General features: G+C 42.6%; 1 protein-coding gene and 1 long non-coding RNA gene across 2 annotated transcripts in view; one reads left to right on the top strand and one right to left on the bottom strand.

Moving 5' to 3' along the window:
• LOC121594198 overlaps positions 1–17,955 on the bottom strand; it is a 57,630-nt gene that overhangs the window by 36,720 nt on the left and 2,955 nt on the right. The window contains exon 2 of the mRNA XM_041917246.1: positions 2,868–3,401. Coding sequence (XP_041773180.1) covers positions 2,868–3,151 — 284 coding nt within the window. The 5' untranslated portion in view covers positions 3,152–3,401. The remainder of the gene's footprint in view (positions 1–2,867; positions 3,402–17,955) is intronic.
• Positions 11,931–14,146, top strand: LOC121594202. Its single transcript, XR_006004916.1, has 3 exons — positions 11,931–12,117; positions 12,558–12,765; positions 13,779–14,146. It is a non-coding gene; the product is annotated as an uncharacterized LOC121594202 (long non-coding RNA).

Genomic DNA, 17,955 nt, shown 5'->3' with positions numbered 1-17,955 from the left:
AAGATGAGTTCCCTCCTCCCATCCGACCCCCTTCCGATCGGTATCAAAAGTGCTGATGATGTTGCGCTCTCTGGTGATGCTGTTTGTTTTGATGACGTACGAGACGGTGGTGTGGTGTTTTGTCGATTGTTTGGGCTATTTTCTGTGTCTCCGCCGGTTCGGTCGGCCTTTGCGGATCGTGTCGTTTGCGTTGGGGCAGAGTTGCCGAGTAGAGTTATTTAAAAACATAAATCGCATTTGATCCATTTAGTAAGTGGCTGTCGTTTGTTTGCCTTTTTTGTCGATTGTTATTGTTGTATCGCTAGAGCACGCTGTTTGTACACGGCGCTTGGATCGCTGCGCGGAGAGTGCTGCTTGGGTAAATAGAAGAATGCATTCCGGTGGTGAAGAAACAAATCAATTCCTTCAGTGACATCTGTTGCTTGGTCCGGTTTCTTCTTGCTGCAGTATATTAAACAATGTTTCCGTTAAATGATCGCAATGGCTGTGCAATCACTTATTTAAATGCAAACTTTCGCAACGGCGCAACGCTTTTCGTTTAAATCTCCGACGTCTTTTAAACATTTAATTTCGCGTTTTATTTTTTAAGCAATAAACATCATACAATTAGTTACCTCTGTAGGAGTTACACCGTTAAAATGTGATACTTTTTAGTATCCTCAGTAAGTGGATACATTTGGGTAGGTACGACTGAGCCATCAATGGAGGCGGATGGTCATTCACTAAAAACCATTCCATGAATGGCCCGTGCCGGCGTGAATGGAGCCTCTTCCTCACGTGGGTTTGACACATGCCATCAAGCATTTGTTACATCTTTCACGGGCGAAAGATTGATCCTTAACCCGGCGCACTGACGTCAAATGATGAATGGATTGGTGTAGTCTTTCTTTTTCTGTTGCGAATCGACTTGCTTACAACACACATGTCACTTGTTATTTGACCCATTGTGACAGACAGACACACAGTCTAGCCTACGTATGTTGTTACTTTATTTTTTTTTTAGTAAAGTAAACCGGCCACATGCCGGTTTTGTTTCGAAACAATAAAAACAAAATGCAAAGTCTGACTATCACAGCATTAGATATCTAAACAGATGATCGGTGCTTAGGGGATTGCACCTAAGCAATTATGTGATCGACTTCTAAAATTGCCGATTAATAAGAATAAATAGAAAAATTAATAATAATAATAATAATAATAATAATAATAATAATAATAAAAGAAATAAAAGAAATATAATAACAAACAAGATCATATCTAGATCAATGTTTGTAGATTAATACAGTTAGTAGACAAAATACTGACTCTTCTGTCTGCTCTTCAACACTGCCCTGCAAAGAGTTATTCGAACCGCGGGGCTAGAGCACAACGACATCTGTGGCACGATCCTCTACCGGCCTCTCCAATTTCTTGGTTTTGCAAATGACATCGACATCATCGGCAGGACAACAGCAAAGGTGTGTGAGGCGTGAGACTCTAACGTGAATCAGCAAGAATATGATTGAAAATCAATGCGACGAAGACCTAATACCTACTTGCCGGAGACTCAGACCATCTGGGAAGCGGTCCAATAGTTGACGGCGACAATCTCGAAGTGGTAAAGGACTATCTCGGGACAGTCGTTACTTGGGATAGCGACATCAGCATTGAAATCCAGAGACGCATGGTACAGGGGAATCGGGTATACCCTCTCTGAGAGATCCAGAAGACTTCGAGACCGCACGAAATGTAAGATACATCGCACATTGATTCGCCCGGTAGTCCTCTGCGGACACTAGTCTTGGACCATTCAAGCGGAGGATGCAAACGCGTGTTTGAGCGACACATCCTCCGGACCATCTTTAACCGGTGTGTTCGAGCTTGGCGCCACACGGTGGCGAATGTTGGCAGGGTACGATGGTTGGGGCATGTTATGAGGATGCCGGACTGATGCCCCACTAATGCCCCACCAAGACCTATCGCGCGATCGGGTGTCTCCGTGGATGGGAGGAGCATCCTGGTTGACCGGTCCATATCACGACGACGTGTGATCAACTCAACGAGAGAGAGACAGAGAGGGACAAAATACGATCAATCCTCATTAAAATTCAATCGAAAGGCAATTAACGAACGTTCAAACTCTAAATGAATCGTCATGAGTCGCTTAGAGTTTGACAGTTAGGCTAGTCCAATCCAAGATTCATAACATCCTTCCGACATTGAATAAAAAAACCAGTTCAACAATTAAAAGTAGTAACCAACATCGAGATAAATTTCAACTTCAAGATTGGTAACATATGGGGCGCAGGTGTGCTTAAAACAGCCGTCCAAAAGTGCCCGTTTCTGCAGAATCGATTCATTATCGCCAAAGCTTCCAAAAGATCACACAAGACGCTATAGAAAGCTTAGTGTGCGACGCAGACTAAACTAGCTGCTAACCGATGATATGAATATTTGCATTACATTATTTGCTGTAATTGCTTTCGTGCGAAGACCAAATTTCCAAATCACCATACGCACACACAGTTTACGAGCACTAAAAGGCCTGCCAAAGGATGACCAACGTGCTAACGGAAACTGTCCGGCAGGAATTGACTTCCAGGAAGAGTAGTCCGAACCAATTGACATACTTCTGCGCCTCCCTTCGGTTGCGCAAAAAATAAGATTTGATTACATTGTGACATTGATCCCAAAACCTTCCGGGAAGCGAATCTCATTCCGCTCGGAAGCCACAGGAAAGTAGTGCGCTGCTGTTGCAAAATAGCGAACCACTCGGCCCCAGGCCGCTATGGCTAACAAAACCCCACATATACACAACAAATACGCCCCGAAGAAAGCTATTACATTATAGCAGGAAAAGAGGCACATCAACCGATTGCAAAACTCACCTGGAGGAGCTGGTGTCGGTCAGGTCTTTCGAATGCGTCGTACCATCCGTCGTGTTGCTACCGGTCACCGGTGGGTCTTCCTCGCCGTCCGTATCGTAGCCGGCGGCGGCCGGATGCTGCCTGCTGTTGTCACCCGGGATCAGCATTGCATGCGCCTGCACCGGTGCGCCATTCTGATTGCCCGCAACAGTTGACGCAACCGTTGCACCGGCCGGGTGTGCCCCACGTGCAGCTTCGACACCTACTACAGCAGGAGGAACGAGACTGCGGCGAGACTCGTTCATTCCGACACACTGTCTCAGCCCGGCCACTCGTCTCGGCCGGCTATGGTTTTACTGTCCTTCTACCGGCGTTTGTCGTCGTTCCTTTTCTTTTTCTTTCTATTTCTCCCCCGGTGTCTCTACACTTCGATATCTTGCACAACGACTCGAATATCCTTACCGCAACTCACACAAACACACACCGAGCAAGTCCTGCGACATGCGAAGCAGCGCTGCGACTCCTTACATGCAGTTGATTGGCATTTGGGTTACACTGCAACGGGGGAACAAAAAGAGGGAAGATAAAATGATTAGTGTCTCCGATATGGTTTGCTCCAAAAAAAGAAAATCATATAATTGAAGGTGATGGGTAGGGGTAAGCAAACAACCAAAGAACAAGCACAAGATGTGGACCAACCCCATATCCTAGGACTTCCGAGCAAACCGAACCAACCCGAACGGTATGATTAGAACACCAACTGGGCGCTCTGGCGTCTTTTCAGTTTTCCATTCATCCGCCCGGAGTTAAGATCGTTAAGCTACCGTACCGGGGGACTTGGTGGCAGAGGGAGGAGGATGTATGGTGAGTCGCTAATATCAAGCACAGTCTAAATGAGGACACAGCGAGCGGCAGCAATTGGACGTCGGCGGCAATCAGAGGCACATGCCGTACCATACTGTGCCGTACGTATATAATCTAAAGCCAACCGCGCAAAGTGCCTGACAACCGGGGTCCAGGAGATCTCAGCGCACTACCCCTGGCCTCAAACAAGCTCCTGAAATCAGCATACCACACCGCTCAAGGACCATCTATTTACACCCATACACGCACGTACACGAGAAAAACAGTTTCCAGTACGCATTGTGCCCGATATAGAAAGCTAATCGTCGCTTGATATCTTAGAAACCACTCGTCATGTTACGTCGTCGGTTGGTGGGATTTTTCGGGAAGTTTACCTCGGAACTTCCCACACTTACAGCGAATTGAAGTTTACAAGTCTTTCCCCGTGCATGCCCCCACTGGACTGGGGCACTCGTTCAGCGGCGGATGATTGTGGTTGTACAGGAATTCTTGTCTCTTCCTGCGATATTTGGCGACCAGTTGTTTTGCGCCACTCCAGTCACGTACACTTGCTGGCTTGCCGATAGGCTTTACATTGTGTGTATGCGATTGCAGCTGAGAGTGCTGCTGCGACGCAGTGTGGGCTCACGGTTTCAAACAAAGATGTACAACATGCTGTAGGGGCAATCCACAACTGTCCATCGGTCATGCGAGGACGACACGAGGCTGGGAATGGATGGATGATTTCCACACAACTGAAACTGTTCTTTAATTCAAAATTTCCGTCTTGATATAAGCCAACACTTTTTGACAGTTTTGAGGAAGGCTTTAACAGGAAAGTAATTATTTCTTCGCTCGAATCATACACTAAAACAAACATCCTGGCAAATAAAAATTATGATTTTTATTCATTAGTTATGGCAAGGAATGGAGTATAAGCGCGAATTACCTGAAGAATAATTCATAGCCTACTGAAATTTATGTTGATTATGATATAAAAAATCTTCATCTTATCTTCATCATGAAAACAATGTGAAGGAGACTTGATTTACCGAAACGATGATTTGATTTTCACTTCCCCGAAGGTGCACTTCCCCGAGGACAAAGCGGCAGCATTTTACCGTAGGTCAACAACTTCACACGCGTACTCGTTATTGTTGTTTCCCGGGTAAGGTCAGCGGAGGACAAAACCGAACCATAATGGTAAGATAAACAGAGCCCTGCTTGCTTGCTTGCTATGGGACATCCCTTGAGGGCGTACAACCTCCTACCTGTGATACCCGTCAGGTTGATGCTTCCTGCACACAGTAGCAGAGGGGAAAGGCAGTGACTCCAACATGCTGCCATGTGACTGACCCGTCCCCGTGTACAGGGTGGTAAGTGGCCTCAAGACGCACTCTATCTGACGAGAGATTCGTACGTTTTCTCAGAATTTTGAAAATTCTGCGTGATTTCAATTTCTAATACATTTTTTAAAAAGAATGCGGACATATACATCATTTCGAATGAAATTTAACTAACGCTCGATAACGATAAAATAATCAAGTACTAAAGCCAACATTGAACCAACGAGAATCTAATCATCATCCAACATTGCCCGTTTCCCAACATATGCAGCGGTTGGATTTGGCCGACCAACAAGTATGTCACGGCATAATGCATAAGCGCAGACAAACCCACAGCAAAACCGGCAACAGGAAACACCCTCCCTAGACCTACGGGAGCGAACGGGGCCGACCACCAACAGGTTGGAATATGACCGATATGGCGGAAACGGTCAGAAACTGGCCAGCGCCCCATATGTGTTGGTGGTGTGTTGCTTGCGCACGTTGAACGAAGCGTGACCCGGCCGGCCGGCCGCCGTTGTTTACTACCACCCGACAGACAACGCGAGAGTGACCGACATTAGGCAGCAGGACATCGGAGAAGAATCAAATTAATGGGAACATACCACCCCACACACACACACACAGTCTCGAGCAAAAAAACAAGAAAAATCATAAATAAGAGTCAGAAGAAAGGCTCGGCGGTAGGTGTATGATGATGCGAACTAGAGCGACGTGAATTTGACTCTCCCGCTGAGGTAATATGTTTATTAGTCGTTTCTAATTTAAAGGAAACCCATTTTCCGCTGCAAATTGTGTTACAATAAAAGACGCTGCTGGGTTGCGGGAGACTGTGGTGAGAGTGGGACGACGACTGCCTATTTGCAATAAAACCCCCACTACGGTCGTATTCGTCAGAGTGTCGTGGGTTTAAAAATAGTTAAAAATACTTAATAGTTCAACTGATTATCCACCACATCCCGCCAAAGTCATCCCACCAGTACTGTCTCTTTCTCTCTCTCTGTCTAACCACAGACAGCCACAGCGGCATCCAAAAAGCGCCTTTAAACAGCCATCGACAGATAAGTGCACGGTCGCAAAACGGCATTAACTCACGCAAACGAATGATGATTGAAAGCTCACATTTGTGGCGTCATAGAACCTTTCAGTGTTAGCAGAGCAGTAGTAATAGTAGTAGTAGTGCCAGTAGTAGTATTAGTAGCGCTGTTTTTCACAGCTGTAAGAAGCAACACCAACAAACCAAATCAATGGGAGCAAACGGGAACCTTCAGGATTTGGCTGACTCAATATCCATCAAACACATGTCGTTCTTTTTTTGCTCTCCCTCGACCCCATTACCAAACTGTCCCAATGTCGGTTGAGCCAAAAATCACGTACGACTTGTGAGTCGTAAGATAATGGCTATAGTAAAAAAAATAAGGGACACATACGGGAAGGTGCTTTATGGTGGCAATGAAACTCTCAGTGGATCGCAGTGAGCCACACGAACATTGACGGTCAGCTGTCAGACGCTACTTTTGCCCTTGACAGTTGCAAAGTCACGCTGGCTAGTGAGAATAATATTCAGAAGGGAAGTTGAATCATCATTCCGAGGTACTCTTTCCGGTTCCATCATGCCCAATATGGCTTGGATAAAATAGAGTTTTTTTTTAACGACTTCCACGATTCAGTTCGCTCTTTTTAAAAGAACTGAACGAGAAAAACAGCTCAGCAACACTTTCTTTCAATAAACCAACTAAGTTCATTGCAAACCCTGCCAAAGCAGTTCAACCTTCATATCTTTCTTCGTTCAGTTCAGATAATCGTTTAGTTCAGTTCATCATTAAATTCAGTCCACTTTTCAGTTCACCGTTAAGTTCAGTTCAATGCTCAGTGCAGTTCATTGTTCAATTTCATTCAGTTCATTGTTCAATTCAATTTAGTTCATTGATCAGTATAGTTCATAGTTCAGTTCAGTTCGTTGGTCATTCAATTCAGTTCATTGATCAGTACAGTTCATAATTCAATATAGTTCATCGATCAGTTCAGTTTTTCGATCAATTCTGTTCATTTCATAGTCCAGTTCTTCGTTTAATTCAATTCACTGTTCAGTTCACTGTTTCGTTGAGTTCATCATTCATTTTAGTTCATCGTTCAGTTACGTTAAGTTGATCGTACAATACGTGTATCGTTTAAATCAGTTCATTATTCAGTTAAATTCATTGATTTGTTTTGTTCAGTTGATTGTTTAGTTCAGTTCAGTACATGCTTCGTTACAGTTCATCGTTCAGTTTAGCACATCGTCCATGCGTAATATGTTCATTCGTTCGATCGTTCGTTCACTTGTTCGGGTATCCATTGGATTTAATTCAAACTAGTTTTAAACAAATGCTTAAACTGTACTAAAAGCAAAGTGAATCTATTTCGTTCATTTAGCGAAAAGAACGAACTGATCAGTTCTTGGCGAACTGACTCGCCCCATCTCTAGTGCCCGCTCGAAAAATTCAGACTTGATTAACCTCTCTACTTAATGGTCATAATCTTTTTTAATGTTTTTTAAGAACAAACTAGCCAGACAATAGCTTCGCTGGTCAAACCGGTGCATATTGAGGCCAACGATTTGCCAACAGAACTTTTGCTGCACTCGGCATGCAATGTGCGCCGCAATCACACGCACACAGCAACTTCTCACCTTCCCCAACAAGTTTGCTGGAGTTTTCACTTTAAAACCATATTTGCAAATGCTGCAGAAACCATACATCCTTCAGCGTCAACCAACTGACGTTTTCTTCGATTTCATTTTCGTCAATCATCGACCGATTCGAATTACGCACATGCAGGCACACGCCACCTCACTGCCCCAGCGTTGATCGCAGAGAAGAGGGTTAAGTTCACTTCACTGCCAACAGGTTAAGGTACTTCTAGTTCCCTTTTTTTCCTTCTTCTTCCTTTTCCACACCCCTCAACCCTTTGCGAAGTTTTCCACGCAGTTCGCACGAAGGTTTCTGCTCGTATTTCTGCCCAACCTAATTCTACACAACTTCCATGCCTCCTGTACGTTGCCATGGGTGCTATGTGTCCGTTGCCTACCATTTGCCACCCTGTTGTGGGCTTTTAATCACACACCAACACACACTTTTAGCACGCCCTTTAGAGACCGATCAATTACTCCAAAGTTTACCGCCCCCAGGTGCACGTATTACGCGGTGGCTAAGCGGAACTTTTCAATTAAGTAAATCATTTCCTCCTCCGCCAACCGATCGGAATCAATACATCCTCGGTGCCGGCGGGATTGCAATTGTTACACACACATACACAGGATCTCTTAACTTTTCGATTCGCTTTTTTGTCCACATTTTCCTTACGTACGTTCCAGCACACGAAACAGTTTCCACCCAAATTACGCCCCGTGTCGTTCGGTACTGCCTTCCACTGGCCTTCCCCACAGCGTGTGTGTGTCGCTTGGGACTTGGAAGGCTTACCGCCCCTGCCCTGCTCTCCTTCCACAAACTTCATCATATCCCCGTCTGGTCGCGCACACACGAACGCACCAGCATACTTAACGGGCCTGCCTGACCCGCTGACGGTTGACGCGGTCGCTGGCTGGCTGGCAAAGGGCTCCAATTGCTTTGGTTTCAGTTTTGCCAGCGATGCACGTTTTGTTTGGTAACGGACGCAGTTTGTCCCCGTCACTGGGGACAAGCCTTTTGCTTTATCCACCTCCTCCCCCTCTCTACCTCTCACTCGCTGGTTGACAGCAAGGGCAGCAGAATGGTTTTTACACCTTCCACAAGCAAATCCACCTTACCATTTTAAAAGACGTCACCCGAAAATGAACTTCCCGAAACAAAGGAGTAACTTGACCGGAGGGAAGAAAAGTCGTCATTTGCAGTTACTAGCTCTAGTAGCAGTATTTGTAGTACTGGTATTTGCTTGCAGTTTCCGACACACATGCGGTGTGCATTTACATAATGTAATTGGTGTTTACACCGTACAGAGTACCTACATTGTTGCTTTCGAATTCACAATAAAAAAAAGTCAGAGTGAAAAAAGCAAATAATTTACCTGAATGCAGGCTGTAAATTGTAATCAGCCCGATCAATGATTCCGTAGCCTCTGGGAACTGAGCCTGACAATGTAACACACAAGCAGAACACATCCAATGTAATCAATGGAATGCGCAAACCGTCCAATCCCTAGAAGCCGAATGGCTGTTTTTTTTACGGAACACACGCACAGTCGGTGGGAAATTGTAATTTACTCCTGTGAGTGTGGAAATTAATTGCACAGTTTCCACGTATAATGTTGTGCTGTCAAAACAAAAAGACAAACAAAAATGGCGAAACTTGAAGTTCCCGAAACTGGATGATGGTAGGACGACGTCGCTATTCCTGCACGAACTACGGAAGGAGAATGATTGCTGTACCATATCCGGAACAGGTACTGCTTATGGCTTTCTACAACAAGATTCTAGAGATGTTGCATGACCAAGTGCCATTTGTTCTAAATTGTTAACCGTGATCTGCTCGAATGCTGCTCGAAATACCAAAATTTTTAGATTTTTGCGTGATAAACCGTGTTGAAAGCGCAAATATTTCGTGTGTGCGTATGCAGGATCTTCTTCCACCGGATGAACATGGCGTCCAATTCGTTTTACATGCATTTGCTTAGGTATTTGGTGAAAAAAGAAGACGCTTTTCCTGCGGTATTATTTTAGCAAAATTCTGTGTTTTTTTTTACATTACATTATTTCCCATAGAACAAAGAAGAGAGCAACGGAAAAGCCACAGCATAGTTAAATGGTCTGTTTTAGGACTCCCTTAAACAGGTGCAGTTTAAGTAAAGTTTAAGATTCCACTTTGAGGGAAACAGCTCGAAAGCCCGATTTTCGAGCTCGAAAATGTTTATTGGCTATGCAGGTTTGCACTTAGTACTGGACTACTTAGAACAAAACTAAAATTGCTCAAAACATAAGTTAGCGAAGATGTTCCTTTATTTAACGCCAGTGTAAGTACCTAGCCGTCCGTTTCATTTAATATTCCTTGCTTTAAAATTGTAATAATATCCCAAACTAACAAAAACTAAAGATGGTACAGGAGAACATGTGCTAGTAACAGAAAACAATAAAGAATATCGTAAACTTTTTTCATAGTATTACTCACTGTTGTTTTCTTTCAATCAAAAAATTGATTCAATTTCACATTCCTAATTTAAAAACAATAACGCACAATGTACTAGTCACGGTATCTAGACAATGCTCTAGTTTATAAGATTCACAACTGTCTAAAAGCCATAATGTAAGCCAGGTGTGTTTCTCCCGTTCATTACATATCATGTTCTAATTTTATGTTCCCTAAGTAAAGTCCAAAAGCATCATTTTTTGTTCTGATATTGTACAGTTGTATCAATGAAGAGTTCCCGAAGACCCGGACCTCACCGACCCCTGATCTATCACTCAGGGGCAACAAGTCTAGTAAGCCTCCGTAAGGCGAAAGTAAGATACAGCGGAAAATGAACTTAACACATACGTGGAACTTTTGATCTACAAGAACTTGAACTAAATTACGTATCACTTATTCGAGTGATACTTATCATTAAAAGCGTACTAATCCTATTTGTTTTATCACACCAAACCAAAACAAAAAACGAACACTATTCCTTTGACCGATAAAAGGCAAGCATAACATTAATTAGCGCCGCACGGGTACATCGGAGATGTCGTTGTGCTCCAGGGGAACCAGGAAAAAGAGCGAGCGTAACAACAACAAAAAAACGAAACTTTTCAATCCGAACGTTGATTGCAATTAAACAAACTACCACCCACCAATCCCGGGAAATATGTGTTGCGCCGCATTATTATCTCACAAATGAAAGCAAATTTGCCAAAGTGCTTCACCTTTACCTTCCACGTAGTACTACTGGCGAGAGGTCAAAAGCACACACAAGGTTCAGGTTTGCAGCCCGTTGTGCTGTCGCTTCATAATCAATCAAGCCTACCATTTAGTACGAATTAGGCCGCATGCAGCAAACAACGCGCAAACATAAAAACAAAATCCTAGGAAGAGTTGTAGCTACGTGTGCGGCTGTGTGCGCTATTCATCCTGTTAATTACGAAAATTAATACCGACATTTGTAGCGCGGAATGGAAAATGTGGCGCTCGCGTGCGAGAGCATAAAAACTACGCCACATGGTTGCCGCATTTTTTGAATTATTGATTTATTCCACAACCGACGACTGCTCGATGCTGCCATTTCCGCATGAGCACGGGGCGCGCACAAACCACTGCTCGAAATATGCTGCAATCCCGATGGAACGTGCTGCCAGATGGCGCTGCCCAGTCCTGTTCCCGACAGAGGACGCTTGCTGACGGGCTGGAAGTGGCGCGCAGTTAAGTATTTTTTTTTTTCAATTGCAATGCAACTAACGGTGGCGTAATACAGTGCACGGTGGGGAGGGGCGTAAATGTGCATTTGAAAAAATAAAAACACTATCGCGAAATTTATTCAAATACCCCACCAGTGTCAATCAAGCGCAAACACCAATACACCTAATGCAGATTTCGCGCGCCCAGTCGGCCAGTCATCCTGAGGGAAGCTGAAGTGGTACGGGCACAGGGCCACACCAGAGGAAGTAAATGTACATGTATGGAGCGCAACTGTAGCAAACCATCCCCCCCCCCCCTCCCCCGGGACAAATACACCCAACGGGGTTGATTCAGTGGTCTTTTTGTGTTTTTTTTTTCGCTCTCTCTCTCTCCACTGTAATAAATCGTGTGAGCAAATGTGGTCGTCGGAATGGCGTTTTGTTTTGTGGTAGTATCAACGTCGCAAAAGGATGTAGTTGTGTTGAGTGTGGTCGAGAATAGCCCGCGTTTGCCGTTAGAGCCCCCTGTCTGTGTGTGGGTTTCCTACCACCATTGATAGCCGTACAAGAACGCTCGATAGACGCCAACACCCCGTACGCAGGGACGTGTCAAATGGAAAACAAACAACCGTGCAGCAGTCGTCGGAACAGTGGGCGAGATTTGCTGTTGAAAAATAACACACGAAAGGGATTTAAAACTTGTGTAGTGAACAACTGTAGAAGCACTTTTGAAACCGAAGTAAGGCATTTGAGTTCATTTTCATTTCATATTCATAGAAAAGGAGCTTCAAATATTATTCGCATTTCTTATAAGAACTTTGATGTTTTGATATTTCTTCCAAAAATCAGTTAACATTTGAAGCAATGTTTGCTCAAGTTTTCAAGTCAAGGTAGTTTTCAAGCTTGAGCATTTCATTTTCGACTCTAAGCGCTGTTAATATTTATTGTAAGTGAGATGTAAAAGTTGATGTCATTCGAAATGGTTACAACATCCATCGAGGGCATTTATCTTTACAAATTGGACTATTTTTTGTGCAATTATAGATGTGTTCCAAGAGTGTAAATGTTCTTACTAATGGTGCCAAATAGACAACATTGTTCCTTCCTGCAACTCGGGCTAGTGAAAATATCCCCAAGATCAAATTCTTTTATATAATTTAATCGCTTTAAAATCCTCAGATTCTTCGCGACAAAATTGTTGGAGTGGAGCTTTTGCCACAGGTTGGATAAGAACATTTTGATAGGATGATTCTGGAGGATGTTGGACCGCTTCGCAGACCATGGTGTCATATCGAAAATACGCCGAAATTCTCCTGAGATGTTCGAATTGAGCTTTGGCGTCATTGCTTGCCTCTGCGAAACCAGTGGACGCTATTTCTGCTTCCTGGTATGTTTATTCATGTTTCCCGACCGTCGACCGTCTTCAATTTCAGCATCATTTGGGACCTCAAGTCGCTCAGCGTCGTCGGCCACTAGGAACTCGGCCTTCTTTCGATGCTCTGATTGTTGTATTTAATAGTGCCAAGATTTTGTAGAGACCGATAAAAAGCTTATACGATTTAAGTTTGACTGATAGTGGTGTCAAATTTTGACTACTGTCTCATGGGGTACTATTATTGAAAGTGCAATCAACGTTTCGTTAGTGCGGATTAAGCCCATGAAATATTGTCCATTTTTTTATTGCAAACATTATGTGCCGTTTTACACACATGACATTCTACTGCAAGGTACAAACAATCGGTCTCCATTTTGTGGCTATTTCCCTAACTCTCTTCTACACATCTCACAAGAAAAAAAGCGAACCGTCATCGTGATGAAGCGTGAAGTGCTTCAAGCATCAAGCGCGCCCAAAAAATGATTCGAACCAGTACAATCTAGACACATGTGACGCAATCCGCATAGATGGATTCCGCCACAAACGGGGGTGAAAAGATAGGCCCCACCCCGCCCAGGAGACATTTTGATAAGCATTATCTAAACCGAATTTATCACCTTTGCACACGATGTTTCCGCCCGGCGAGAAGTGGTTTCGTTTCGGCGAGAACACTAAAAAAAGACATAACAACCATCATCACCAAAAACGCACCACCTAATCAACAGCATTACCAGCAAGAGATTGTGATAAGCGAAAAATAGCCTTGAATAGCAATTTTAAAAACTGCTCGGAAATAGGAAATGCTCCATGACACGCCATCGCAACACAAAAAAAAAACCAGACGAAAATGATCACTTAATCACAATAATTGCTCCTGTTGCCAATTCGAACCCAAACGCTATCCCAATGCCCAGTCCTCTCTGTATCAGTGCGCGCGCACCATTAACTGACCTATGGATCCAGTAGAAGTAATCTAATTTTTCTCTCTATCTCTCTCTTCTTCTCTTCCTTCCCCTTTCTGATAGTGACGAGACGCATTTCGCCCAACACCCTCACCAATGCATTGCAACAACAACAACGTTTACGGGAAGGAAGGCGAGGTCGAAGGGCGAGGGCAAAGAATAATGCAGGGTTTTCCAAGTCACGTTCGAATGTAAACATTGTGTTTCACCGCGTGCAAGATGCCAATCCCCATCACTACGATGTTTCATTTCCATCATCATACAAGGTTTTTCGAGTCAATTTCTAATGTCAATAGTATTTTTTCATTTACAGGGTTTTTCAAGTCAGTTTCGAACGTAAACGTTGTTATTCACCGCGTTCAGCATGTAAATCCACAGCAATCTGACATTTCATTTCTATCACAATAATTTTCAATTTCTTCAGCATGATTTTCAACACGTCTCAAGCTGGATTGAGCTTGACAGTTCTTTGTTATGTGTTGAAAATCATGTGTTGAAACTGAAATTTCATTTTGAAGCAAATACACCATTTGACAGCTGATGAAAAACATCTTGAAGGTAGTGAATGATGATGTGCACATTCGAAAGTGACTTGGAAAAACCTGTAAACGTTTTTCTCGAAAAAAAAATCATTTCCTGCGAGATGTTTTCCAACAGCTGTCAATTGTTGTATTTGCATCACAATTATATTTCAGTTCATCCACTTGATTTTCAACACGTCTCAAGCAGGATTACCTTTTACCTTCAAACCTTTGTAATGTGTTGAAAATCATGTATAAAGATCGAATTGTTGGGATGTCCTTACAATATGTGATATCTGTTGAAGAATATCTAGCGGGCGGTGAACACAGAGTTGTCTGAGTAAATATCCAGTGTCAACAACATTTTTTATTGCTTGCAACATATTTTTAACAGCTGTCAAATGGTATATATGTGCATCACAAACCTTTTCCAGTTCCTTCGCATGATTTTCAACACATCACAGGCTGACGTGAGTGTGGCAGTGTTTTGTGATTTGTTGAAAATCATGTGGAAGAATTTAAATTTTATTGTGATGCAAATACAACATTTGACAGCCGTTAAAAATATCTTGGAGGCAATGAATAATAATTTGCACAATCGGAAGAGACTTGAAAACACCTTTAAATCTGTACACATTACAAAGTGGCTTTGAAAACCAAATTGGTATATCTTCATCCTTTTCATATTGGTACGCTATTGTAATAAAAATGCATCAAAAGGAATGTAATAATTTTGATTTTTTTCACAAATCTTGTACGACTTCAAATTGTTGAAAAACATGCTGAAGAAAGTAAAAATAATCATGATCTTCATGAAGTATCAACGCGATGTGGAATAAGATCTTGCACGGGGTGAAAAACAATATTTACATTTGAAAGTGACCCTTGGAAAACCCTGTAATGCCGTAGCGCAATTTACCGTGCGACTGGACACGGTTCTGCCTACCGCAACACACATACACAGACCGGGCATAGGCAAATGGCCATGACTTTCCAGTGCGCCCGGGAATAATTAAGTTTATACCAATCGCACACTCACACACTCACACACACACACATTTCATTAAAGATTAAAACATCAGGTTAAAAAGGTTATTGTTTCGGGCAAAGCAGCAAACCCGGTGGCCACCATGCAATTATGAGTTTCATTCGTTACCTTACACCAACGACGAAACAAGGCAGGCCAGCATATGACTCCCGTTCATTCGTTTGACTTTTCTTTTGTCGTAGAATGCACCGCCGCCCCTACGGGAGCTGCATTTAATTGCAACGCGGCCAAAAATAATTTCATTTCGTTTTCGTGCGGGGGCACATTGGCGATGCCTCCTCCTCCGCCAGGCAAAAAAAACGGATGCCAAATCAAAAGAGGATTCTTGCACCCAATGCACACCCCGCCCCCACCCCTTTTCGAACGGGCGATATTGCATCAATCCAGCGTCTAGCCACCTTTTGCCTCGGTCCTTTTCCGCCCCCTTCACGCCCTGCCGGTCTGAGGCGACTGAGAAGACCTTGAAATCTACCACCACCCACTCACCAGCTCCTCCATCCGTTCCCTGAGCGATGGGAGTCGAACAAAAAACAACAACAACAACAACTGCACTGCAACCACCCACCCCACCCCAAACGCCATTGCATACTGAAAGCCCTTGACAGTGATATTGGGGCTGGCTTTAATTGGTATTTGTGCCGGGACGTTTGTGCCACGATGGCTGGGCCGGGTCGGACGGAGAGCCGTTCGTGACTATATTTATATTACGCCGGCCGGCGCAGCACCACTGCTGTTGTTGCGGGATTGCAGTTGCATTTGCAGTCTGCTGATGCAACGTTGCGCAGTGGTGTGTGAGTGTGCCCACGATAGACATACACCATTTCCCCCGCCCTGGTTCCCCTCTCTAGCTGATCAGCCTGTGCAAATATACAGTTCCGTTTTTTCCGTCGTTCGGCTGTTGGCTGATGGCGCGTTAGACAATTGGCGAGGTGTGTGGCACAGTGATAGTGGCGGCGGGCCACAGCTGGCCAAAACTTATTGCAGCGCACAAAATTGTGTACTAGTTTCTTTAATTTTGAAACCAAATTTGTTTCTGTTAGCATAACGCTTAATTTCTTGTTTAAAATTTAAACTTTCCCAAACAAAGCAATATTTTTGAGCATTTTTTTCCGTACAATAAATATTCTATATACAGAGTGAAATGCAGATTGTTCTCGAGGTATGCTTACACACTTCACATACTCAACATTTGTTAAATGTAAAATAAAATTTGATTTAGTTAGTTTTCAACATTTCAGAAACGACAATATCTATAATCTTCAATCTCAATCGTGTCACATGATCAATTCACATAATTATTCACCGCCTTCAAGATGTTTTTCAACAGCTGTCAAATTGAGTATTTGCTTCATAAGAAAATTTCAGTTAGGACATATATTTTGTAGACGTTTGTTAAACCTTTTTGATGAAAAAATATATTTTAATCTTATTCCAGACATGCCTGTTGAAATCAATTTCTTCGCGAACCATTTCTGTTGACTCCATCGACAACAGATTAGAGATCATTGGCTTAAAAAACCCAGAAAACTACACAAACATTGAATATTTAGGATAAAAACCCTATAAATTCGGCTTTTAATTTGCACTGGGTCCAATTACAGCTCTGATTTTTTACAAGTTTTAGCCTTCTTCTCAGTCTCATAACATATCATATTAGGTGGATCATATTAGGTGATGATGATATGAACATATCATACCAACATTCTATATAATTTTGCTTAAGTTATTAAGTGGTAGACGAAATAGACTAATCAATACAGGGTTTTCCAAGTCACTTTCATGTGTGCAAATCATCTAGATGTTTTTCAACAGCTGTCAACACATCACAAAGTACTGTCAGGGGGACACACAGGGGGACAAATAGTTTTTAATTGCAAAAAGTATGAAACAACTAGGAGAGACTTAGCATTCGACAGACTAAAGCAAAGATGGAAAGAAAAATCACGAAGAGGAATAAAAAAAACCAAACGTATTAAGGAAAATCAAATAGAAATATAAACCAATTAGCATAGAAAGACAACAATTTAAAAAAATGAACAAAAACAAAAATAACCAAAGAATACCAATTGATAACTCTCAGGTAAAAACAAAGAACGGTTTAAACTCCGATTGCATTTGAAATGCCAAATGTAGGAGAAAACATCCTCATTCGCCGAGGAATAAAAAGAAGAAGAAGAAGAAAATCATGTGGAAGAACTGAAACATTATTGTGATGGAAATACAACATTTGACAGCTGTTTTGAAAAAACACCTCTCAAGCTATGAAAAATAATATTGGCATTCGAAATGAGCTCCGAAAACTCTGTATGAGATTTGTACCTCGTTAGAGCTATTAAAAAATCGGCATGTTTATACACAGACACAACATCGTGTAGAGGGATGTTAAGCTTTTGCTCATGCATCTGTTAAAAGGATGAGATAGCAGCCTTTGCTCTATCTGATATCATTTAATTCCAATATCAGCATAAATATCTCCTTTTCATCTTATTTTGTATGGTGTGTGTGTGTGTGTTTTTTTTTTTTTTTTTTTGCTGAAACATTCTAGCATATCATGTTTCTAATCAATCGCTAATCAAATTGAGCGCCTAATACATATATATTATTCAAAACAAAACCAAAGCGATTGGATATTTCCTACCAAATTAACACGCTTATAAGAATTTAATTATCT

Source organism: Anopheles merus, chromosome 2L (assembly GCF_017562075.2).
Source record: "Anopheles merus strain MAF chromosome 2L, AmerM5.1, whole genome shotgun sequence".
Classification (NCBI taxonomy): domain Eukaryota; kingdom Metazoa; phylum Arthropoda; class Insecta; order Diptera; family Culicidae; genus Anopheles; species Anopheles merus.
Note: the sequence above shows the minus strand (reverse complement) of the source record. Positions and strands in the feature narration are given on the sequence as shown.